A 24,740-nucleotide genomic window follows, 5' to 3' on the forward strand; every position below is an offset into this window, starting at 1 on the left:
TTAATTGAAGTACTAGACTAAAACCCTTTGACTTTGTGTGGTACACACAGATTAAAATGATTAATCAACATTAATACCATAAGAACATTCAGAGGTGCAGAATAACAGAAAGCATGAATTTTTGCATGACTGTTCCAAATATCCAGAATAAATAGAAAAAAAAGCAATGGGGGCTGCAGTGGGGAAGAGGGAGGAAAAAGAAAAAAAAAAAAGGACATACACACAGGACACTGAAGGAAGCCTATCTCAATCGGCCCTGCAATCAGAATTTTCAAACACACTACGTTAACCCTACCTATTGTACAAGTAACGAGAAACTGGGACAATGACAAAAGGAACCTTGCCTCAGTATTTTACTAATGCTCAGTGTAATTCAAGAGTTGCTCAAAAACATAAGCTACCTCAAAAATAATCGCAACTGATCTTGCAGGAAGAAAGAAATATCATGCATCCAAGGAAAACACGATTCAAGTTTATCATACCTGAATAGTATTTACCAAAAAACAGTATACCACAAGGTTTTACTAAATTACATTACATATTTCATCTGAAAGGTATGAACCAACAAGGAAAAAAGGAATCACTTGTTTTTAAAACAGTTTCTTACTTGCATTGCCAGATACACCTCCATTCTCCAATGCCAGCATCTGCTCTTTCAGTATTTCTACTGTCAGAAGGGTTTTCCGAATGAGCGTTGGACCAAAGCTGAAGACAACTGGAACCGGTCAAAAGGCGAGTGCCTAACAATATTTACAACAATAGAACCATGAAACAAGTAAAAGAGTATAGTCTTCTATAATGAGAAATAAAAAAATTATTTAAAAATGCAAATCTGTGACTGGCTATTGTGCAGAAAAACACGCCATAAATCTTAACCCTCTTTCTATGGCAACGTTGCTGTAAAAGCACCACTAACAGTGTAAAACCACTGCTACTACAAAACCCTTTTATCTTGAAGACGCTGACAGATTGGGTCAATCTTGCAAAAAGCCACCTTCTACTTTCCTACAATATTTTAATTTGAACAGCTACAGTTCAAACAGTCAAAAATCTATTAAACTTTAAAAGCAAGTTAGCTCTCTAAAAGAGACAGAGCTACTGCAAATGTCCCTCCTTCACAACAATATTTACCATTTCAGCCACTTTTTTGCAGTATTAGATTCTGCTTAGAGTAACGAGTAACACAATACATATGTAGCTAGTGTTTTAGCTCTCCTTTAACAAGTGACAAAGGGTAAATTTCACTCCACTTTGATATTCTGTGTTACGCTAGGAGAAAAGGAAACATTTACTTTTCCTCCAAGGAGCAAGAAAATTTAAGTAAGAAGTTAGCTGCTGTATCAAGTAGTTAGGTGCTACTTAAATTTCATTCTTACCTGTGGGATCCCATGTTAAATTATGTGCTATTGCTTCCAGTAAGATTTGAGCATTCTTCTGCCACTGATAATGTAGCCTCTGAAATTAAGCATTCACAAACATTAGTATGAAAGTTCTTAGTAGTGTTCCCCCCTCCCCGTCTATAATTTTAGAAGCATTACATCTTCACCGCACTCTCTGACTTTGACTCGGAATATACTTAAATTACAACATATCTAATAAAAATTGATCCATTCTGGTTTGTTTTTCAACAGAACATTAATTCGGTAATACAAATAGAAGCTTCTGACTTATTTTAAAAAGCTAACTTGAAAGAATCTAAGTACATAAATTCATCATCAGAAACTGAGTTTCTTAAAATGAAGTCTGATTTTATTTTGGAAAAAAAAAAAAATCAAAGAAAATGAAATATATCAAATGCACCCAATGTTTTTATCAGTAGTAGGGCTGAACTGAAGGATTTGGATAAGGTTATGATAACATGTATGATATTTCCCCTTGCTCATTTTTAAAAATCAAAAACGAAACAAAAAGCAGAATGGTCAAGTGTTTTCAGATTTTGTACTACTACTTCATTCACTGAAACAAGCTGAGAATTAAACTAAGGAAATTTTTATCTGGTTTGCCTTCATAGTAAGTTCCAAACTTGTGTTACTTTGAATTACACAAGAATGAATTCATTACTGAAAATAAAGAGCCAACTTTCTTCGTTTCTCCTAATTCATAAAAGACAGGCAGTTTCAAAGTAACCCTCCTCTACTCCAAAAAATACCAAACCAATATATATGAAAGCTAATACACAACTAAGCCTTTGAGATGTGGTGAAAAACAATAAGCAGCACCTGCAGATAAGAATCTAAAAACCAATGTGTTCTTCCAGCTGGCCTTGTTTGTTTTTAAGATTTCGAATATTCTAATAAATGGAAGACAACCTTACATCAACGTAAACATACTGGAAATTATTGTTTTGAAATTACCTGTGAGAAGGAACTAACTGAATATTTCTTCAGTTACAAATACTTCTGACATTTGAAAGCAAATGATGGGAGGAAGCATGCTTCCGCAGTTTACTTAGAGTTACTACAGTAACCGTCAAGTTTCAAGGTAAGTCTTTTTTCAAGGTAACATTTTCTAGTGATATAGCAAAACACATTCAGGATGGAATTGAGGGCTCTAGTGATCAAAGAACCAACCATATTTTTAAGTGCTCATATGAGAACACAAAGTTCCATTTTACTGTTGTTTGATACTACTGCTTTCCAGTGGTATAAAATGTTATAAGCATTTGATGACATATCTTAAATATATAAAACACCACTATTTTACAGGGACACCATGAACAATCCTAAAATGGAATCCACTATACACCCCTATAAACAATTCTACTACTACAAAGAGAGAGACCAAACCCTGGGGGGGGGGGGGGGGGGGGGGAACAAGCAAGCTCCTGGAGCAACTTCTGCTGCCAGAGCCCTCATATTGTCAAGTTGACTTTAATTAGACACTAATACTTCAATTACACATACTGGCAACCCTTGCCTAGTAAGAACAGTGGTTAAATAACTTGCTGTAGATCATATCATAAGGCAGAAATTAAGATTCTGATGGCTAAATCACTAACCCACCGTCACCCAAACTAAGCCGTGCTATCAAGAGAATATTGTTCTTGTTCGTCACCACAGAACACCTTTTGAAATACAAACACTGTCAAATGTTCTACAAAAGTCATGATAAACTTTTCAAGAAGTCATCAGAATTGCAGATTTGAGCAAGAACGTGCAGTTTCCTAAACCGAGGTTAATATTTGAGTGCTAAACCACATCAGGACATCGAACATACACAAGATGATTCAAAAAGAAATTCCTACTGTAATAGCTATACTCTTCGGAGGGCAGGGGGCTCGCATGTCTTCTTAGGTTCTGACATTTTTCAGACATCAGTTGTAGGGCAAGATAAATCAGTGATATGAAGCATTATAATAAGACCCAGTATAATAAGACCTAGAAACCTGTATGTTAACTAACATACACCTGTGCCTTCCTCCTACCATTTACGCTGCCCCCGGACCACCTTATCTCTCCATTTTATTTTAGCATTAAAAGAAAACATCTTCAAAACTAAAGCAAATCAGAGAAATGAGACAAGTTTTACTACAAGGTAAATGAAATTAGAGTGCTAAATTACTTACAGTATGATGACTGCTCTTCTGATTCAAAATGCTCACTGGCTCGAAGATACAAATCACATTCCCATAAGAAGCTGCAATCTAAAACAAGTATTTATATGTACATGAATACACACAGAAAATAAGCTATAGAACAAGCAGAAGTAAAACGTGGATTGCCAATTCTACTTTTAAATCTCCTTGTAGACAAATGTGAAGCTTGTAGCCATATTCCACATTTGACAATAGAAGAAAACCACATCTAGCAAAATCATGAAGCAAGTACTGATGATAACAGAACAATACAATTTTTTATTCACATATTTGTCCTAACCAGCTACTGAGACTATAGGTGGATATGCACACTTGTTAGATCTATCATCAATATTCTCTCCATACATAATTTCAGTAAATGCTCAAAGTAGTAGGCCAAGTTTGTGTGCTAAGAATAGGACCAACATCAGCTCAGAGTGGTTTTGCAGACTTCTCCAGCAGGGCCACATGCTAAGTGTAAAAACTATTCCAGAAAGGTCGGGAAGTCCAAGCTAAATACCCAATGCAGAGAACTGCAAAAAAAGTAGAAGAAACTAAAGACTAACACAAAACACTTCTTTAAAAGTTGTAGTAAGGTAACAGCTTTCTTGGGTATTTCACAGTCTTATTCCATCACTGGCACCAGCTACCACAAACCTGTGTTGAGATGGAATTACGGACACTTTATCCCAAGACAACTATATCAAAGCAAGTTTAAAAGACTTTGTAAGCAGGGCTAAAATGAGCCAGATGTTTGCTCCAGGCTTCGGGATGACAGCCACTGGTTGACAGCGTTTAAAACTGCTCTGAAATATACAGATGTACAAAAGGAGCTTGCATGGGTCATGCGGATAAAGGACATCCTATGTTCTCAAGTGATGCCTCACATCAAGAGAATCAATGCAATAGCTCGATCTCCAGCTCTGATATTCTGTAATAGTTAATATTCTCTTCTTGCGAAAGAGTAGAGTTTCTCTTTCCTTTTAACAAAATTGAAGAAAGTTAGAGTCATTTTGTAAGACGCATTTTGATTTCAGTAACCAAAACTCAAATAGCTTTAAGAAAACGTACCAGCCTATCATACCTGAATTGTTAGTATTATTTAAATTAAAACTGTGGGTGCATAGTTTCAAAGGCAAGAAGCCCTCTGCATTAAAAAGAACAAATAAATTAATAAAACTGTATCAAACTAACTACCTAAATATCAGTCTGACTCCAAAATGCCAACAGTAATTTTGTCATACTTGCTGAAGGCCTAAAGAAACCTTTTCCTTACATCTCAGGCTAATATTTGCTTTCTCTCGTCTTCTTTAAGTACCTCGTTTACTTTTTTTTATTCTAATAACTCCCTCCCGCATCTCAACAGTGAGTCTAAATAAGCTCAGAGTAATTAGATTTTTCATTTTTCTTTACTTCCAAGTGCGGACACTTGTTCTGTCTCTCCACGTTACATGAGTTTTCAAGACAAACTAACATTAGCATGCCAAAACACTAAACACATAGCATCCAGAGCGACGGCTACCCCATGATATACCCCATATCCAAAGGCTTCCATAATGATATAGCCACTCAGACCAGTCCTCTCTGAGCAGCATTCCACAGAAATGAATTATGCAAGTTTCAGTACTGAAAAACTTCCCAGATTAGCAAGATAAATTCCCCAGACAGCTACCAGATGTCTCCTGTATACTTTGAAAACTCAGTAAGGCTCCTCCACGAATCTTACTTCTAATAGCAGGATCAGAGAGATCACTACCACTCTTGGAGGCGGTACCTGAAGGTCATTTAGGAATAAGTCATCAGCCTTTGTTATTCATTGTCTGGTATTTCAAGACTCTACAAATACATCTAGTCTAATTGCTAACAGCAAATTATACCAGCTTGCAGAATCAAAATGACCATACCGGTCCACTTAAGAAATCCAAAGACTTAAGAAGCTTAATATATTTCAGTATATTAATATCTAGTCCTTTGCAGTTATTTAAGATAGATCATTATCCAAATTATACAGAGCTACTACCATGCAGTGCAGATGATCTACTAAATTTGCCTAAAGATATAGGACAAACAGTGACACGTGATCTGCACGCATATTTCGCCAACAACCAATACACAGCCAGTTCGCTCACACAAGAAAATTTTCTCGTTAACAGCAACCAATGGGGAAACATGCAGATTCTCCCCGGCTTCAAGCTACCAGACAGAGAAGCAGAGGAGAACATTTCCTCATTTTCATTAACATCACTTGAATACTGCTGCAAGAGCTTATCACTCAAAAATATTAAAAGGAACAGAGGGCAGCTGTGAATCATCTAGATCGTCCTCCTTAGACTTTACAGGTAAATACAAAGCTGTTTCCATGCAGCAGTCGTCTTCTCAAGATAGACACCAAAAGTCTAACTGGTAACAGAGTTCAACCACCGCGTGACAACCCAGTAGACAGAGCTACTTAGATCTTTCAAATTTTTTGTACAGAATTCTTCCTGAATTGTTCTGTGGTAAACTGCAGTTACTTAAAAAAAAAAAAAAAAACACACCACACACACACACACACACACCTCTGTAGCATACAAAATGCAACATTTCCAATCCAGTTTAGCTGCATTAGAAAAACAAAAACTGAGAATCAAGGAAAGGAAAAATCTGTCAAGGAGCAATTTTAAGCCTTTATGAACTGCTTGAAGGGGATGTTGTTTCTAGAGAAATCTGAAATTGATTTTTCTGTGAAAACATTCATCTGCTGCGAAACACTGACATGTCAAGGCACGTCCATGACATACCCAGCGGTGTAAAACCAGAATGAATAACTACCTTCGCTCTCACCTTACTCACCTTTTGGTCAAATGCTTGCCATCTTTTATACTCATCTTCCTGTGCAGTCCTCTCTATTTTCTACAATCTCACAACTATGCTTTGTAGTTCACTTTTAAGGTGCTATTCACCCCAAATAAAACAAAGCAGTTATTCATTTTGCCAGTCACTCTCATATTTGCCTTAACTTACAATCATCTCTACTCTTGAGAAAGAGCTTAATGTGACATTGTTGGAACATTATTCAAAACGCTGCTCTACGTACCTTCCCCTGTTGCATTGAACAGTCCACACATCCCACTTGAATGTTTCCATGTTTTGCTCCAGGGATTATCTGTAACCTTTCAAAGTCAGTTCCCAGTACCACAATATCACATCCTGATGCATATGCCTAGGAGAGAAGGGGAAAAAAAAAAAAAAAAAAAGTGAGTAAAGCTACAGTTACCTACAACCACCCAATGAAGAACAAACTAGCGCAGTCCATGTATCTCATCCATGTAGACCACCACAGACAGAGAGAGAGATTTCCAGAGCTCAAACGTCTCCCAACAAGTCTACAACTTATATCAAGCAACAGAAGTGACAGATCACTCTTTCCTTCGTCCAACACAACATTTGTGTAACAAGTAGAAACAGTGGTTCAAGACAGGAAAGAGGTGGCAAAGGTGGAATTATGAAAGAAAAGTCTCTTGGGAGGGGAAAAAATGGGAAGAATATAAAGTTTATGCAAAGCTGTAAAAAATATATTCAATTCCTACACTGGAGACAGACACTTAAAAATAGATATTTGAAATGAGGGAATAAAAACAAGAAGCTAAAATGGTATATAGCTTTCTTAGAGGTAAAATGCAGAAGGGAAACAACGAAGCTGAGCTATAAAAAAAGAAATGCTAGAATTTTAGATTTGTTGAGCCTCCTGCTATTTGCATGCCACAGATTCATTTTAGTGGCAACACAAACTTCAGAGTAAATAAGTAATTTGATGTAGCTAACACATCTATACAGGCAGGTGAGGGGCGCTGCAGTGTCCAAGTCAAGTATTTCTCCCTACCTTATATACATTATACAAGAAATGGGGCACAGATTAAACTGAAGAGGAAAATTAAATATTTGAGACTGTTTATGAAGTGATAGTGAGCACCCTTCAATTATCATAAGTATAAATCATTCAAGGATGGAATTCCAGTGATAAGGAACACATACACAGGGGGAAAAAAAAAACAAACCATAAGAGCCAAGGACCAAAAGGCAGAATTAAGAGTAAAACCAGTAGCAATGTGCCAGATAAATATGCTCTGTTGGGCAAAATGATTCAAGAGCAGAAGAGTCTCACAAAAACTGAAAATGCAGAATTTTCATATGCTGACATAAGGGATCACCCCTTAAGAGCAACACTGCTAATTTCTAGTATATTTACTGGAAACCATTTTTGACTTGAAAACTAGCAGAGAAATGAAATGCTAGCTTTGCAAATTTGAAAGTGACAGTCATGTCTTGAGCTGTTTCCGGTTACAGAATACTTTTTAGCCGAGCCTGTCCTAGACTAACATACTAATATATACATTAAAAAGAAAGAAAGAAAGAAAAGAAAAGAAGAAAAAGGAAAGAAAAAAGACATTCCATCCCAAGTCTTTTTCCCCTATGAATAGATTTAGCAGTATTTTCTTTTCAAAATTAAGTGATAAAGTAATTATTTTGACATCCAAATGACAAACTGAACTTTGGAAAAATGTTCTATGAGGAAGAGGTTCAAAGTTAAAAGAAATCTCTCACCTGGTGACTCACTAAGTCACTAAGTCTTCAGTCCACTGGGTAAAGTTTATTCAAAAAAAATTACACACACAATTTCTTCCAAAGCTATTTTGTTGCGTTTACTGTTTCCTACAAAAGCAGTTTGAAGAAACAACAAGTTCTGCCTTACAGCGACAACAAGGCTTAATTACAAAGCATCTTTAAGTGTATGAAGTGCCAAAGATTGTATGAAGCCCTCCATCTCTTCTGTACGTCCATGTAGGCCCCATCAGCACTTCACAGGCTTACTAGGCTTCTCTCCATCTGGTTCTAACTGCCGAGCAACACAGTCAGAGGCCCGAGATCCCACAGCATCACCCCTTTACAATATTTACATCATGGTGAACAAAAATTAGTATATATAACATCCACCAGCAGTAGTGAAACTAACTGTTTTAACCAGATCTAACCAGATCTGGAACTCTCTCAGCTTTAACCTATATATTAAAAACAAAGAAAAAAAAAAATTAGGTATACTTGGCACTTCTCATCAGAAGAACACAGAGGTAACTCCACCACCACAACATGCTGGAATCTTTACGCACTTACATGTTCATCAGCATTTCAGAAGCCAGTACTTAGAAAAGCACTGGAAGTCAACTTCCCACTACTCCTGGCTACACTGGACAGCAGCTCGGTTCAAGAGCCATGCTAACATCTTAGACATGTTGTTTCCCGAAAACATCCCCTTTACTAATATAAACTTTTCTCTGAGAGCTATAGCTCTTCTTCCCTTTTGCTATAATCTGTTAAAAAAACAAAACAAAAGAAAAGAAAAAAATACACCTATCCTGTGCTTAATTCACGTTATTTTTTGCCCTATGTCACATGTTGTATGCCAAAGAAGAGTTAGTCATATCAGAGGTGATCATTTGAAGAAAAATTGGGGAACATCTTCTCGTACCAACAGCTCGCAAGTCTAACGCTTAATTATATGTGCACTCATAAGAATGCAGATTAGGATGGGGGGCAGGGGAAACAACGTCTTTAGGAAAAGAAAAAAAGAAACCCACCACAACACTTACTCCATGAAGAAAGAGATAACTGTTCTATCCTTACAGTCTTTAAGTTGTTCACATACTGACAAAAAAACTTTACATATGGGAATAAAAAAATCATTTCTGATATTCAGATGGGTTAGACCACACTTGGTCATGTTGAGTTCCCAGTCTCGAGCGAGTTGCAGAATCACCAGTAGCTCTTAAGCCTCTGGAGTCCATCTTTCCCCAAAGAGGCAGGTATTTTAATCAGGGAAAAAAAAAAAAAATTCTCAAAGAACTTCCTAGCATAACTACAGGCAAGCAGAAGGAAAGCGTTTTGAAGGTTATTTAAGTTTAGCCAATGTTTGCCTGCAGGAGAACAATAGTTTCAAAGACAACAGGCACGGGACGCAGAAGTGACAGAGGTTAATGCACAAATGAAAAAAAGGTAGCAAAATAGAGCATAACCAAACTGTTTGGCAAATGAAATTGAGGCTCCATTTGCTACTTTTCCCTACCATCCCAATCGCGTTATATCTCACGCTGATCAGATGCAATATGAGGGAAGCTTAATAGCTCCCCTCTGCCTAAGAAAATCCCTCATTCATTCTTCATGCTTTGTGGAAATTATAAACCAAAAAAACTAACCTTGTGTAAGCTTAGTGTTATTCTTTCTTCAGTTCTTTCCTATCCCCACTGTAACTTTTCTTTAGCTCTTCTCTGTGTAGAGTCTAACACTCTCATGCACGTTCACTGGAACCCAGACTCCAACTCTGGAGGTAGTTTCCAAGCAGTAGTATAGTTTAAAAAAACCACTTCTCTAACACGAGAACACAAAGTTAACTGCTGGACTAATACTGGGCTTCCAAACAATATTTTCATTTCAGAAAAATGTATGAAGTATTTTAGCATAGTAAAATGGAAGAAGTACTCAGAAGTAAAGAGTACTTTTTGCACCCTAATGGTCTCAGAGGCAACAAAAATGAATTCCGCTAACTAGTCAAATTGATCTGCTTTTTTGCACGAGGGTTGTCTACCACAGTTCACATCTTACTCATTTTTGAGATGACAGGTACTACTGAGCTTGTATTCTTCTAAGCTACAGAAATTAAGAAAACGAATTCAAGTGTCCTATCATATTAGGGCAAGAAACAAGTTCAGGTATATACTCTTGTCTACATCACCTCAGTTTAAATTAGTCTTTTGCGGGGGAAGGAAGGCAGGAGGAAAGGGAAATGCTGCCATACAGAACTACTAGGAAAGGATTCCTAAATAGATGTTAAATTAAAAAAAGATAAAAATATCAAGAAGCCTTTTTAGAGCAAGCAGAGCCTCAAAGTCTACTTTTGGCAAGTCAGGTAAGTCCTTCACCTTAAGAATGTTCTAGGACACTTACAAAAAAGTTGTCTCCATACAATGACATAAGCAATAATGTTGACATTATCATGTTCTTGGAATGTTTATTAAACAATGCTTTGTTCTTTTGTTACACAAACAAACAAGGTAGAACTAGTTCCAGCTGCAGAAAGACGGATTTCACTAGCTGGTGACAAAGCAAAACAAGCCTGAAATTAGGAAGTGAAAGATGTTTCGGGCCTGTAAAAATAAATGTTATTTCACATGCAATACTGGGTTCTCACACAGCTTCTACCCATTATTTCAATCGAATGTCAGCTTGTATTTCTAGAACTGTATTTCTTTGGAGAAGATGAACTTCTATTTTGATGATAACCACTCATTAAAAGCTTATCAATTATAAAAGGAAGATATTACAGACATCTATCTGAACTATCCCCATTTCTTCCTAGAGTGACAACCTGATGCAAGTAACCTTTTAAAAACAGTCTAGTACTGGCAAACGGGACCTGAGTATCAAAAGACGACAAGCAAAGGAGAAAGATTCTTGACCTCTCACATAGCACGGCACCTTCCAAAGTCATTAGCTTTATATTTCTTCTATAATAGACATACAGAGTTTTTTTCTACAGGAATTGCTACATAAAGGTTGAGGTGTATCTTACAAGACCTGCACAAACTTTATTCATTCTGCATCTGTTATACAAAAGGAACCAGTACGCATACCATAATTTGCCTGCCTATTTCAGCTACTATCTGCAGTCGCATATAGTACTGTGTGTGCACATGCACATATGTAATTATGTAGTAATACCTGCACAATACATACAAATATATATGGGTATGATGAATGGACAGACTAGAAAGATACAGAACTCTGCTGGGCCCAAGGACGTACAGAACTATGCAGTTGAAGAGAACCAGGGGATGGCTTTTAATAGTTTACAGTAACTTCTTTTGAAATGCTGTCTCTGCCTTTGGCATACTGGAAGCCTAGCAATATAACAGCCCCCACTACCTTTTGGAGACTATTTGGCTACTGCAGAGGTAATTCTCAAGCCACATCTGAGCCATTTTTACTGCTGATGGGCATCCAAGGGTATTTATGTTCCTTGCAAATTATGCTGCACGTCTCAAAGGTCTGGATGCCTGAGCTAACAGCCAAACGGCCGGACTAAGAAGATTTTACTGAAATTCTGTAATAGCTGAATAATATTTCTACGGTATGTTTGAAAGAGGGGATATTCAGTAGGTATTTTTACTGTCTTTATAGCCATTTATTCCTTAGAGGAAACTAAGTTCTCAGTTAAAAGAGAACAGGCACATAAAAGAAAAAGAGACAGTGAAAGAGAGAGATTCCCAGGAGAGACGCAAAAAACATAAGGTACATCCTAGAGCAGGAACAAAAACTAAAACAAAGAAATCTGATCTTTCTTTGCTAATGACATCAGGTATCTGTTTCTTCTCCTTTCTTCATTGAAGTAGGACTATTAAAGTAAATTTATTTTAAGAAAGACTCTTACCATCCTTGAAAAAACATTTCCTAATTTTATCAAAAGTATTTTAACAGAAGATAATTCACCCAGTGAGGACTGATTGGCTATGCATTTTGAATCAGGGCTCATTGAAACAGCACTGCTTTTCTCACTGAAGTGTGAAGGAATTGTATTCAGTTTGGACTTTTTAGTTTGGTTCAGTTAAAAAATAACCTATTCAGAACTTAAACAGTGAACTGTTCACTGGAAAAGAAACAAAAAAAGTATCAGAAAGGCTTCCTTCCCTTTTCTAAATTACTATCAAGAAGGAGGTGCAAACAGAGTCTAATTTCTTGAGGAACTGCTATGACCAGTCATTTCATTTTTTTGACAATGGATACACATGGAGTTCTGGATAACACCAAATTAAAGTATTTTCTAGACAGATAAGTCAATTTTACCATGTTGCAGAATATGCTTTCACTTATCCAACAATTTTATGAAGCTAGAAACCTGTATTTTATATTGCAATCCAGTATCTTCGGAAAACACCGTGTGTGGTCTTGAATAAACTACTCAAAAACAAATTTTTCAAGAGCTTTTTAGCTTAACATTTAAAGTCCATAATTCTGTTGCTCCTACTAAATCAGTTGCAGATCCAGGATGAATTCAATGCACATACAGAGGGGAAATCTGACCAAAAAAAGATTCTGGATACACTGAACGAAAACTCACAATTTAATCTTTCTCTGCCAAAGCCTCATCCCTACAGACAACTGTTCTTTTGCAACTTTCAATGCCACTCCTAGGACTTGTACTTGTAAAGTCGCCATTGCTTATAGCGATTTTTTGTTTCTCCTTCTGATGTTGGCAAAGGGGGAAAAAAAATGGATAACTGAACTGAACAACGAAACCTGCACAAAGTCATTCAACAGTAGGAGCGATATCAGTGTTGATTACCCAATAACTTACATACAGGTCCAGTAATAACAACTATAGCAGTATCCTATGCACGTGAGAAACCCTAAACTTATTAACGCTTGGTTCTTATGCTCAAATATTTCAGACTGGAAAAGATTAAGGCGGCAAAGGGCATATTGTGTTTTTTTTATTTTCAGTACACTTGTCTGCAGTGGAATTTCTGGAGAAGCACACAGGGAGTAAACAGTCAAATTCTGACTTTAGCCATAGGATTTTTGTAGTTATGTAGCATTTAATTCAGGCAATACTGAATTACTAATAAAAGATACACAGCCCTTCAAATTGAAGGAAGTGCAGTACTGGCACACGAAAAATCATACTTAAACAGAATAGGTTACTGACTTGCATTCTGTTTTCAATTGAAATGAATAAACTGTACATTTGTGCTCACACACTGCTTTGCAAATTCAGCTCACACAAACAAAAAATTTACTTGGAGATTTACAGCCAAGTTCTTCATATTCATTTAACGTACCATATTTTCTTACCACCTGCTCTCAGCAGATATTTAACAACAGGGATGCTTACTGCAATATCTTGAAGCTTATGAGTCTTATGCTTGCTATATATAAATAAATGATGTGCAAAATCTCTTTATCAGTGTTTCTCCCTAAGGAAGCTGGAACCCTACTTGACACTTCACATCCTAAAAGAAAGTCAGTACAATGATCCTCTGCCATTTGCCCACCATTAGGATAAATACCTCAAATAAAATCTTAAAGCAGAACTGATCTAACTGTACAATCAAAAAACCTACATGAAATTCAGTTAGTACAGACACTTTTTACCACTTTGGCTTCCAATTTTCAGAGTTTTGGAGAAGAATTTGTTCTTTTTACACTTGAAGTGGGAATATTTGAAACCTTTTACCTTAAATATTCAGTATAGGACAGCAGATAGCGTCCTGGACCACACACTATCTGAAATCAAGGTATTACAGACCAACTTCTCTTTTCAGGCAAAGGCAGCTTTCCCCAGCTGCACAGTAAGTAATCCTGAAATGTTAACTCCTGTGAGATCTTAAGCCATAAAAATTGGAAGCATAGAAGTTTGCCGAGACTTGCATACAAAATCCATAATTGAGGGAGTGAGAGTCTCCAAAACAACGGTAGGAAGGTTAATCCTTCTCACTCTCTGCTCTGCTCTTCTCCGTGTCACTAAATACAAGAAGCCAAGATTAATTCCCAGCAAGGGGGGACCAGGGAGGGGCGGGGAGGAGAAAGAGGACTATACAATGTAATGAGTATGTTTCCGCAAGCTCTCTAAGTAAAATACATACACAGCTATAAACAGCCTATACCACCTTCTGTTTATGCTAAAAAAGAATCTAAAATTAAGCACATAGGAAGTCATTTATAAACTATTTTCATTTTGTTTCAAATGAGATTCTAAAAACTTGTACACATCCATACACTTCACTAAAACTTGCAAGTTGAACATGTCTTCTTCCACTTCCAAAAGATCATTCAATAGTATTTATACTTATTAATACATACATCATAACTTCAGATCTAGGAAAACACCTGTCAGTTTTTCTTGTTGGATTTTCTAAAGGTTTAAGGCCATCACAGTCTTTCCAGAAAGATAAACACTATTTTTTGTACCTTTCGCTTATTAATCTTTTGAAGTCTTCTGCTGAACTTGTTGTTGTTCATTTTATAAAGCTACGTCAAGAAGTCATCAAGAACATTTCTTAAGAAAAAAATGCATTAATAACCTTGGGGGAAGGGGCAGGGGATGACAGATCAAGAGGAGCGTGTCTGCTGAAAACATTGTTACTACGTTTATGTCAGAATAAGTCCTGTAAACAAGAGTCCATGGAAACAGTTACTGAAAACTGTATTTTTGGATCATTCCTTTCTTTCCAAAGGCCCACTCTCATTCTTTTCAGGCACTACCCATTTCTAACGCCTCTATCAAGTTAAGTTACAAAAGAAAGAGGGAGTTCTTCAGTGACATCAATAACTGGACCTCTTTTCCTCAAGAGAAGAGTGTCAAAATCAGAAACTTAAGAGAAGATACTATGAGGATTTACCAGCACCTAACTGTAAAGCAAACTTCATTGTCTCTTAGCCAATAGCTTCACATCACTTGTGGGTCTTTAACATTTCTGGACATGTGAGATTTACCTTAATTCAAATTCAGAGTCCCAATTGCTTCAATTCAAGAAAAAAATCCAATACTCCAATATGAAATTATCTATAGGATTAGGTTTTTTTGAAGCATGTACATCTCTTTACAAGGAGATAGATGAACACGTCAATGCAAAGCCAATCTAACACAGTGGCAGAAAGTCCAAAGAAGTCCAACGGTCTCACTAAAAGCAGAACTAAGTAGTCGCAGACGGAAAAAGCAGAAGCAGTTCCAAGATGTGTTTCACTCTGGAACGCTGACTATACCCCAGACTTCCCAGTGCTGGCATTGTGCTGCTACTACAGACTGAAGCTGGAAGAGGTCAGCTGAATTTAATTACATAGATAAGAAAAGACACAAAAATTAAGTTTCTTTATTCTTGCATTACTGTTTATCATTCTCCTATCAAACTTAAAAGCTGCACTATGCTATAAGCATAATTAGGGGTGGCCAGAAAAACTACAGTTAAAATACTCAAACGTGGTGCACCAAGAAACTTAGCTTAGTCTTACTTCATCTCTCAGTCTAAAAAGGCAGGCTAAAATGGTTTATTTTCGAGTGAGAGAGAGAAGGAAAACACAACAACAGCAATCTAGCTACTTAACAAAAGTGAAAGGGAGAAAAGTAAATACTTCAAGAAAAACACAGAAGCGCTAGTCTACATTACGTGCTCAAGTGTTTATTTTCACTAGAATTATAAACGCTGAGAGGGAGTTCAAAGATGGTGTTAAAACCTTAACGCTGGGCCACAGTATTATAGGATCTTCTTCAGCTGAGACCAGCATTTTAATTATATACCTGACTGAAAGCGAGCGCTAAAATTCCCTCGCACAGAAAGTCGCACGCAGAAGCCGACGTTTATGTAATCTTTCACATGCGTTCCCCAAGCCACCATATTCCTGCATCAGCAGACCTCCGTACGAACCCATGTGCAGTCCTACCTTTCGGCAAGCGGCATAAGAAAGCCACATCCATTTTATTTTTTGCCCAATTAAAAACACACCCCGCCCACCACACACGCTGCTGGCTGGCATCACAGCACTCCGCAACCACCGCCGTTAAAGGAAAGTTTGGCAGGTTCCCCCGCCGCGCCCGCGGCAGGCTCCCCGGCAGGTGTACCGCGGGCCCCGGGGGGAGAAGCCCCCCAACGGCGGCACGGCGCCGCCTGCGCCCGCGGCCTCTGCCGTTAACGGCCGATAACGTTATCGGGGGCCGCCCGCCCCGCCCCGCGCCGCGCCGCGCCGCCCGGCGGGGTCACGCGCCCGCCGCCGCGCCTGACGCAGCCGGTTTCGGAGCCGGCTCCGCAGCGAGCGCAGGCCGCGAGGTGCCGCGGCAGGCGAGGCTCGGCCCGGCCCGGCCCGGCCCGGCTGGGCTGAGCGCCGGCGAAGGAAGGGCACACGCGGTGCCGGCATTGTGAGGAGGCGCGGAGGACTCACCGTGAAGGGCTGGTCGCGGAGGCTCCCCACGGAGAAGCAGTTGTCGCCGGGGTTCACGGCCCCCGTCAGCACCTGGTGCAGGTTCATGGCGACACGCAAGCGCCGGGCGCTACCGGCCCCCGGCCGCCGAGCCGCTCGGCCGTCCCTCGTCCCGCGAGCGGCGCAGGGGAAGGCGGCGGCGGCGGCGGCGGCACATACCGGGGGCGGAGCCGCGGCGGCCGGCCGGCCGCGGCGGGGCGGGGCGGGGCGGGGCGGGGCGGTGCCGTGCCGAGCCGCAGCGCCCCCTGCCACCGGCCCCCGCCGCCGGCCGCGCGGCACCAAACCTCGCGAGAGCGCGCCCGGGTGACGTCCTCGGGCACCGAACCGCGAGAGCGTGAACGAGCCTATCTCCGCAGCCCTTCCGTCGCCAGGTAGGCTTTGGCTGCTGCGCATGCGCGCTAGCACGCTGGGAGCTGCGCCAAGGGAGGGGAAGAGGGGCGAGGGCCTGTCTGCGCATGTGCTGCGGGCCGGGGCTGAGGGGGCCCGCCCGCGGGAGGCCGCGCCCCTGGCGGCGGGGCGGGGCGGGGCGGCTGTGGGGGCCGTTAGGGCCGTTGGGGACGAGGCAGGCCAAGAGCGGGGGCTAATCGTCCGCGCCCCGTTTCGGGGAGGCTGGCCGAGGCAGACGTGGGGTCCCCTGAGGGAAAGTGCCCCATGCGAGGGGGCGAGGGCCAGCGCTGCTGCTGCAGCGTCACCAGGAGGGAAAGTGCGTGTTCCTCCCTCCCTCCCAGCTCGGGCAAAGTGCTGCGGATGCTTTTCGCATTGCACAGCTGCCCGGCCTGCGGCCGACTCGGCGGCGGCTCTCGCCAAAACTTCCCCCACTCAGTGTCTCTGGACGTCCTGCCACGCTGCAGCGGCCTGCGGTGATTTTTCTTTCGGGAGACGTTTAAGAAACAGCAGCTTTTAAAATGCTCGTTAAAAGTCGGTGCGAGGTGACAGCAGAGGGGTATAAAAATCAAAACCTCACTACTTGTAAAAAAACACAAGCTGCGTTAGCATTTTCTCTCCCTTACCTGCCAAATGACCAAACTGAAGAGGGTAGGCTGCCTTCATAATAAGTATTTACAATAATGTCCTTGGTAACTTAGCAGTGCTGCCCTTCCAAATCTTCCTGTTGAGCTGGAAATGGGGCTCACGTTTTTTCCCCTATGGCTTCTCAAGGTGGTAACATCAAGTCTTTTCTTCAAGTCACGCTATGGCTTACAGGCTCTGTGCTTATCTTGATTTCTGGCAGCAAAGCAGAGGCCTTAGTTTCTGCCTAGTTAGTGCTAGTAATTTTCCAAGTGCGTCTGTAAAGTACAAATGAATACAAAAAAAAAAAAACCCGAAGTACTTTTAAATTATTCATGGTCACTAGGACGTGCTGTGGATAATGGTTGCTGAATAAAAGAATTTAATTTTCATACTGAAATAGCTGCTCCTTTGGCCTGGTGGCAAGGCAGAGGATTTGGCTGACCCAGATGGGGGACAAAAGAAGGTGGACTCGGAGTGAGTCAAGTCTGCTGCTCCATGGCCCTCCTTAGTGGAGCTGACAAGGGAGTTTATAACTCCGAATGCATCCAGAGCTAGCCCATTTTATTTCACAGGCTGAGGGCAACGACTGCAACCTTTCTGTAGGGCGTTACAGAGGGAAGCAGTCTGGCTATGGCACAGCTGTTTGCTTGAGACTTAGGAAGCTCAGAAGAAATTTTCCTGGAAGGCCAAATTAGCTGCAGGTTTTTCACCATCTCTGCAACATCAGAAAAAAATGGAAGCCCTCTTAGATGGGTATTGCTTTATAGAACAGGGCTTAAGGACTGGAGAGCTTAAGAACAGAGTTTGTGAAAGGTTCTCACCAGTTAGCGCCAATGTGATGAGATGACCTCGAGTCTGACCCTCAGCGAGAAAGATGAAAAGCAGTGGGACTTGCACATTAGGATGGCGTGAAGATCTTCAGACCTGTCAGGTCGGGTATCTAGCCATTTGAGCAACTCCTCACCTCTAAATAGACTGAAAGATTGAAGTATCTTCACATTGTGGAAAAGCACGGGCATCTTCTATGCTGCACTGAGAGCAGTTTATGTCTGGTTATTTCTTACGATTGTTTTTCTGTAAGTAGTTTTTAGTATTTCATCGATTTCTCATAGAAACTATAGCATTACTTGTGCTTTTCCTCCTAAATTACAGCTGCTACACCAATTTCCATTCTTATGTTCACATTAACCCAGTAGGGAGTGTTAGAGCCTCATTCTGCCTACCAACTCTTCCAAGAAGTAATTACTGTGCACTGGGGAGGTGCTGGGTCTTTCTAGATCTCGGTGAGCAGGAATGCCCACTTGAATCTTTAAGTATAATACAATGTTTAATCAGAATATTCAAACATAGGATTGGAATAAAAGATTAGCAATTACATCTTAAGTCCCTTTTGATGCTGCGAGCCCTGAGGTAATACATCGTTGGACAGACCCCTCAGTTAGGACTCGCCACACTGCGCAGATCCCGCCCTTGGTGAGGCTCCCCAGCCTTTTGGTTTGTGGCATTCTTACAGGATTTTCTTAGACGAAAACAATTCTATTCATCATTCCTACTGTCAAGAAAAAGGATGTTTACATGAGAACATGCTGCTTCACTTTTGGATAAAGACGAGGACACGCGGGTGAGGTAGTTGCTGGTACCAAGTAGGAGCTGCCTATAGGCTCCTCTGTTAGGATTAGCCAGCTAAGTTTATCTTGTGGCCAGGGGATATGTGCAGCACAGCACAGGCCTGTGCCTCCTCAGAGCCCACAATTTATAAGATGCTGCTTCATATTTATACACAACAATGCCTTCTCTTCTTGTATTCCTTTTCCAGTTCTCGTGCAAACAAGGTCAACTCATACCCTTTTTGGCATGGGTCTCACACGTTATTGTAGTATGCATCCTTTGAAAAGCAGACTGAAAAACATCTTACTATACTGGTGGATCCTGCAATAATTCCAGCCAATGAAAGAAAGAGTTCTCTGATTTTTTTAAGGCCTTCTGAATTGAGAAAAACCTATCAGATTTTGTCTGCATGTGCATAGACAGACATTCCTTCAAAGAGTCATGCTTCTCTTGTGCTGGTTATAAACTGCTATCACCTTAATCACTTCTGTTTTGGAGAGGATCAAAAGCTTATCCAATTATCATCAGAGAATCATAGCAAAGTGATCTTATCCTTGCCAGGAGTTATTTGATTACAGCTGTAGAATCTAATGAAGCAATCTCAGTGGACTTTTAAGTTCACAAAAATTATTTTCATTGGTTCTGAGAACGAAAGTGAATTATGAGTGAACTCAATAAGAGGCCCCTGTCTGTGATTTTCAGCATTGCTATCTACCTCTGGTCCCTGCCTGTGAGGCGTTCCAGTTTTAGCTGTGGCCAACCTTCTTTAGCTACTTCTTTTGAATAGGACTGTTTCAGAATACTCTGGACAGAAAAGGTGAGAAATCCCATAGAGTTACTTTGGTTCTCTGAACCTTATTCACGCCACAAATGTAAAGCACATAGGATTTGCAGTATGACAAGATATGGAGTAACAATGGAAATTTAGTCCTAGCGCCTGGTCTAAGGAAGGTGAAGAATTTATGCAGAAGTGAAATTTAGGACACCAAGTAAAAGAATGAAAGCAATAGAGTTTTACTGACAACTGCTTTTTAATTTACATCTAATTACAACACAGTATATGTACAACTGACACACTCTAACATGCTGATGTGGTACGAAAATCGGGAACTTGGAACTTCGTATTTCCTTCCTAATCAGATTTGAGACTATTCAGATTAATATGTTTGGTTTACTTCATAACAGAAAGGACTTTTCCTTTTATCCTGTATTCTCTGGATAAGCTGAGAGCCTATATAATGGCAGGCCAGGCAGGTACATGTCCTGGCTCCCATCCCCGCTTTGATGAGTACTACCTGCCCCTTCCCACCTACCAGTGCCACCAGTCAGCTCTACTGCAGGAGGTCTCAGCCCACACCACTGGTACCTGCCGCTATGAACCTTCAACTTCTCCCCTGGGAGAGCAGCAAAGGAGCTACCAGAAGTGGGACTTGGACATGTGTCCTGTTTGGTGCCCCTTCTCACCTCTTTTGCAACATCTGTCAATTCAGCTACAGGTATAATAAGTATTTTACATTTTATTGTAATAACAAAGTGAGTGCATTATTGCTGGACACGGACAAATTTCAACTCTAGCCAGGACGGTTTGGCACTGCAGGCTTAAAAGGATGCTTCAACTATTTAAATGCAATTAAAAATGTATATCTACATTTTCTTCTTGACAAAGACATACCGGTTGGTTTTGCTCAGACTTTCAAAACTTGACAGTTGTTGGAAGCTAAAGAAAAATCTCAGAAAGTTAATGGTCATCACAAAAGAATTTTAGAATTAAAAAAACTTCCCCATGCACTTGTTCATTTTGTATATTTTTTTCACTCTCTTTTGAGCAAACAGTTTGTCTAAAACCCCTTTGTTTCTTCTTTCTCTCACAAGTTTCTAAAAAAAAATAAAAAGGCATTACATTTGCCCTACAGGGTTACAAAATACTACCTTAAGCTCCTTTTCATTGTTTTGTCCCCCTAACATCAGTATATCTTCTGTTCTCTGCTGGGAGCTCTCAGGAGCTGTAATTCTTTTCAGATGAGACGCTGTCAATTCCTGTCATTCGCAATTACTACTGAACACGCTCACCTCAGTTCTCACCTTTTCCTTTTAAAAGGACAGGATGTTCTCAATATCGGAACAGCAGAAGAGAGGAAAGACTATCACTTCCTAATGTTTTAACATACAGTGGCTGTGTCTGTTCTTAATGGCTGTCACTTACAGGATTTGTGCATGTACGGAAGGGCTTGGAAGTGAATGATATACTGCTTTTTGGATTATTGACCAAAGCATTACTATTTCAATAACAATCAGACCTTTGAATGCTCCAGAAAGCAGTACTAAATATATACATGCACTTTTTGCATTGGTACATCTTGCTAGTACTTCACTAATAATGTCTGAGAAAAATCCGAATGAGAATTCTAAATCATGCACATCTCTTCTAAAATCAAAATTGCACTTCTGCAAAGCCAGTCCATGATTAATAATATTCTTCAGGGTAGTAAAGTAGGAAATTAATATATATTTGTGAATTATTTTACTTGCACATGTCAATGCCATATTTTGTGTTCTTTCTGTACAATAAACATCCATGAGTCATTCATTAACAGCACTAAAATCACTTATGTCAATGATACACAGGCAGCTTTGAAAGAACCTGGCATTTTAAGTGGTATGCTTAGAGCTTATCAACCGAACTAGTAAATGTTGGTTTCTTCCCTGATATCTTAATAATCATCTACAGGTTGGTAGCGTTCTTTTTTTCTCTGAAATAATTATCGTATGCAATTCGTTATATTACTACTTACGATAATAATGCACTATAGCCAGGAACAACTGTACCACCTCATAAACTGTTTGACTTTGCTTGTCTTTGCTGCCCTTGATTCTTCTGCAGGGTTTTTTAGGGATGTGGATGCCTGAGGCAAAAGTCTGACCTTAGTGAGGTCAAGAGCAAAAGCCTTACTGATCTCCCTGAGATCTGGAATCCACCCTCTACTCCCACAGCGGGAATAAGTTGAAGGAGTACTTGATTCTGTTCTTCTACTGATGTAGAAAGAATCGTAACACAGCCTGGCATCTTAGGAAACATAGCATTCCTAAATATATAAACATTGGCATTTAGTAGTATAGACCTAAACAGTCAACCATTGTGAAACATTTCTTTGAGAAAAGCTTACTTTGTTCATTTTTTCACTACCCTATGTTTTCTGTCTTTCGCCTGCAGGTTACAGTGATATTTGCTTCATTTGGTGAAAGACATTTTGTAACAGTTCATGTTGTTATGACATCTCTTAGTATTTATAGTGCAGTACCTTCTCTTTTACATTAATTATCCGGTATAACCATTTCCTTGCTGGAGGAGAGAAACGCTGGCCAGTATTGTTTTTTAGAAGATATTAGAAATGATGCTGTGCTTTATTCAATGCATCTTTTATTTGGCTTGTGGTGATGCTTCCATTTTACAAGCTCAGAGTATCTTCAGTAGTTGTTTCCAAAGTAAAAGCCAACCATTATTAGATTCTTCAGGCTTACAAATTACAAGCTAACAATTAACAAGCTTTTAACATTTCCATTCACATTCAGAGTTTTATATTTATTTCATAGACTGAGATTCAAGCTACTTCTGAAGAAAATGGCTTACATAAGGGCTGCTGGATAATACATTAATTGTTATTTCCCTGTATGTTTATAAAATACCCTCTGACCGCTAGTAATTTAGAAAATGGAAATTAGAGCTTTTTTTTCTTTGCATTCATTGCTGCTGCCTGTACCAGTGAGCTCCATTTGTTCTTACCAGTTCCTCTAGACCTCCCTAAGTGACTTGGCAGAAGGATTGGACTGGGCCATTTGCTCCTATATTCTGTTCACTCTTTCTCTGTCCCTGAGCTCCACGTAGTGGTAGTTGAAAGTGTAATTTGGAAAGCTCAAGTCTTGTCCCCTGTCTGAATGGGCCGTAGAGCTGGTGTGTATTTGACTCTGTGCTAGATGCACGGGGCCTCCTTGCAAGAAGGCCGCAGGGCCTCTCCGGGGAGGGTGCAGGTCCACAGCCCCCAAATGAGGAGAGCAGAGTGGAGCCGGGGACAGTGACCATGGGCAGCTGCGGAGCTAGTGGCCACCACACCAGCCCCAGCACCGATGTGGGTCTGACGTTGCGCCAGGGAGCCAAGTCAGCAGGTTGGGGTCAGCAAGGTACGTGGCTGGAAGCAAGCATGCCTGCGGAACAGGTCAAGCTGGGGGTAAGGGAGGGCCTGAGCATAAACACATCTTCTGAGTGAAGGTGAGGAGGCCCCAGGGAGGCTTCTCAGGTCTTCCCCCAGCTCTTTCCCAGCAGGCTGCTCCAAGGGCACAGAGCTGTGCTGCAGCAGAGCTCTTAAGAGTCAGGTGAGCTGCCTGCGCGTGGAGCAGCTCTGCAAAATCTATGCCAATGGAGTGACCTCGCTCCACCCGTGCTGGCATGTCAACACTGCAGCGCATAGTCAGAGTGATCCCGTGTGGCATATGAGAGCTTGGTCCTACTGCAAATGCCAAACAGAGCCAGTTTCCAAATGCATCAGTCGATTTTCAAATTTCATCCATCAGTATGTCAATGTACACATACACACAGGGTGCACTCTATGTCATGCTGCAGGAATCAGTAACTTGGCAATGACTGAGTGAGGCTTTCTCTGCCAATATGAAGATAATTTCTGTAGCAGGTCCGTTCTTTGCGTAGACTTGGGAGACTCCATCTGGCCTTCAAGTTCCTCAGACAGTTCACCTACTGGCATTCAACTCTGATTAGGCTACTCACATGTACTGTGTTATTTGAAATTTATGTGAGACAACTAGGATATGTATTACCCGGTACTATTTACCAGAATGCATTTTTTAAAAATGTAAACACTAAGTTATTCAAGAAGTTATTGTTTCCTCAGAAATATGGTAGATTTCAGGCTGAGTATAAAAATACCAAATATGTTAACTTCTTAGGTTACCGTGAAATGTAAATGTTATATGATATGTAAATATATAGACGTGTCCACATTCACAAAATGAATGTTCTACTCATTTTGCATGACTCTTCCGAAGAGGAATATTCTGCGGTTTATTCTGAAGCTTCTTACATGTTTTCCTTATCACATTAGAAACGGTGTCACTCCTTATAGTTGTCCTTGTCTCTGACAAACTTTTTTGAAGTATAATGCAGTTGCTTTACTGTTCCTTTCGTAGCTATAGCAAGTATTTGGATGTATATGCGTCCAAATTTGATATCAGTATATCTCCACAAATCCATCGCATGAAAATATTTCTGTGTAGGCCTTTAAAATTTGCATAAGATGCTCAAGGGCTAGCTTGGAAAATCGAAAGCGATTTTATGTTCCTTTTTCAAACTTTTATCTCTTTAAAGAGCTCTATAGTTCAGTTTTATCCTCATGGGAGAGCGGTGTGAGCTTCTGAGGGAGTTAATTATTATTACTCTACAGAGTAGAGTACAGAGATTTAAGGAGACAGGCAGTTGAATATTGGGCAAGAGAAATACAAAATGCATCAGTCTTATTCTCTACTGTTACAGTGTAAC

At 40.2% G+C, this 24,740-nt stretch overlaps 1 protein-coding gene across 4 annotated transcripts in view; it reads right to left on the minus strand.

Moving 5' to 3' along the window:
• Positions 1–16,745, minus strand: part of LOC138064057 (dmX-like protein 1) — a 76,545-nt gene extending 59,800 nt beyond the window's left edge. For all 4 annotated transcript variants that reach the window (XM_068924841.1, XM_068924839.1, XM_068924838.1 and 1 more), the window contains exons 1-5: positions 16,538–16,745; positions 6,651–6,776; positions 3,566–3,643; positions 1,377–1,455; positions 608–740 (exon numbers count right to left, since the gene is read on the minus strand). In XM_068924841.1, the coding sequence (XP_068780942.1) occupies positions 608–740; positions 1,377–1,455; positions 3,566–3,643; positions 6,651–6,776; positions 16,538–16,624 (503 nt within the window). In that variant the 5' untranslated portion in view covers positions 16,625–16,745. The remainder of the gene's footprint in view (positions 1–607; positions 741–1,376; positions 1,456–3,565; positions 3,644–6,650; positions 6,777–16,537) is intronic.
• Between the last annotated feature and the right edge of the window lie 7,995 nt (positions 16,746–24,740).

The sequence above is a fragment of the Struthio camelus genome, chromosome W (assembly GCF_040807025.1).
Source record: "Struthio camelus isolate bStrCam1 chromosome W, bStrCam1.hap1, whole genome shotgun sequence".
Classification (NCBI taxonomy): domain Eukaryota; kingdom Metazoa; phylum Chordata; class Aves; order Struthioniformes; family Struthionidae; genus Struthio; species Struthio camelus.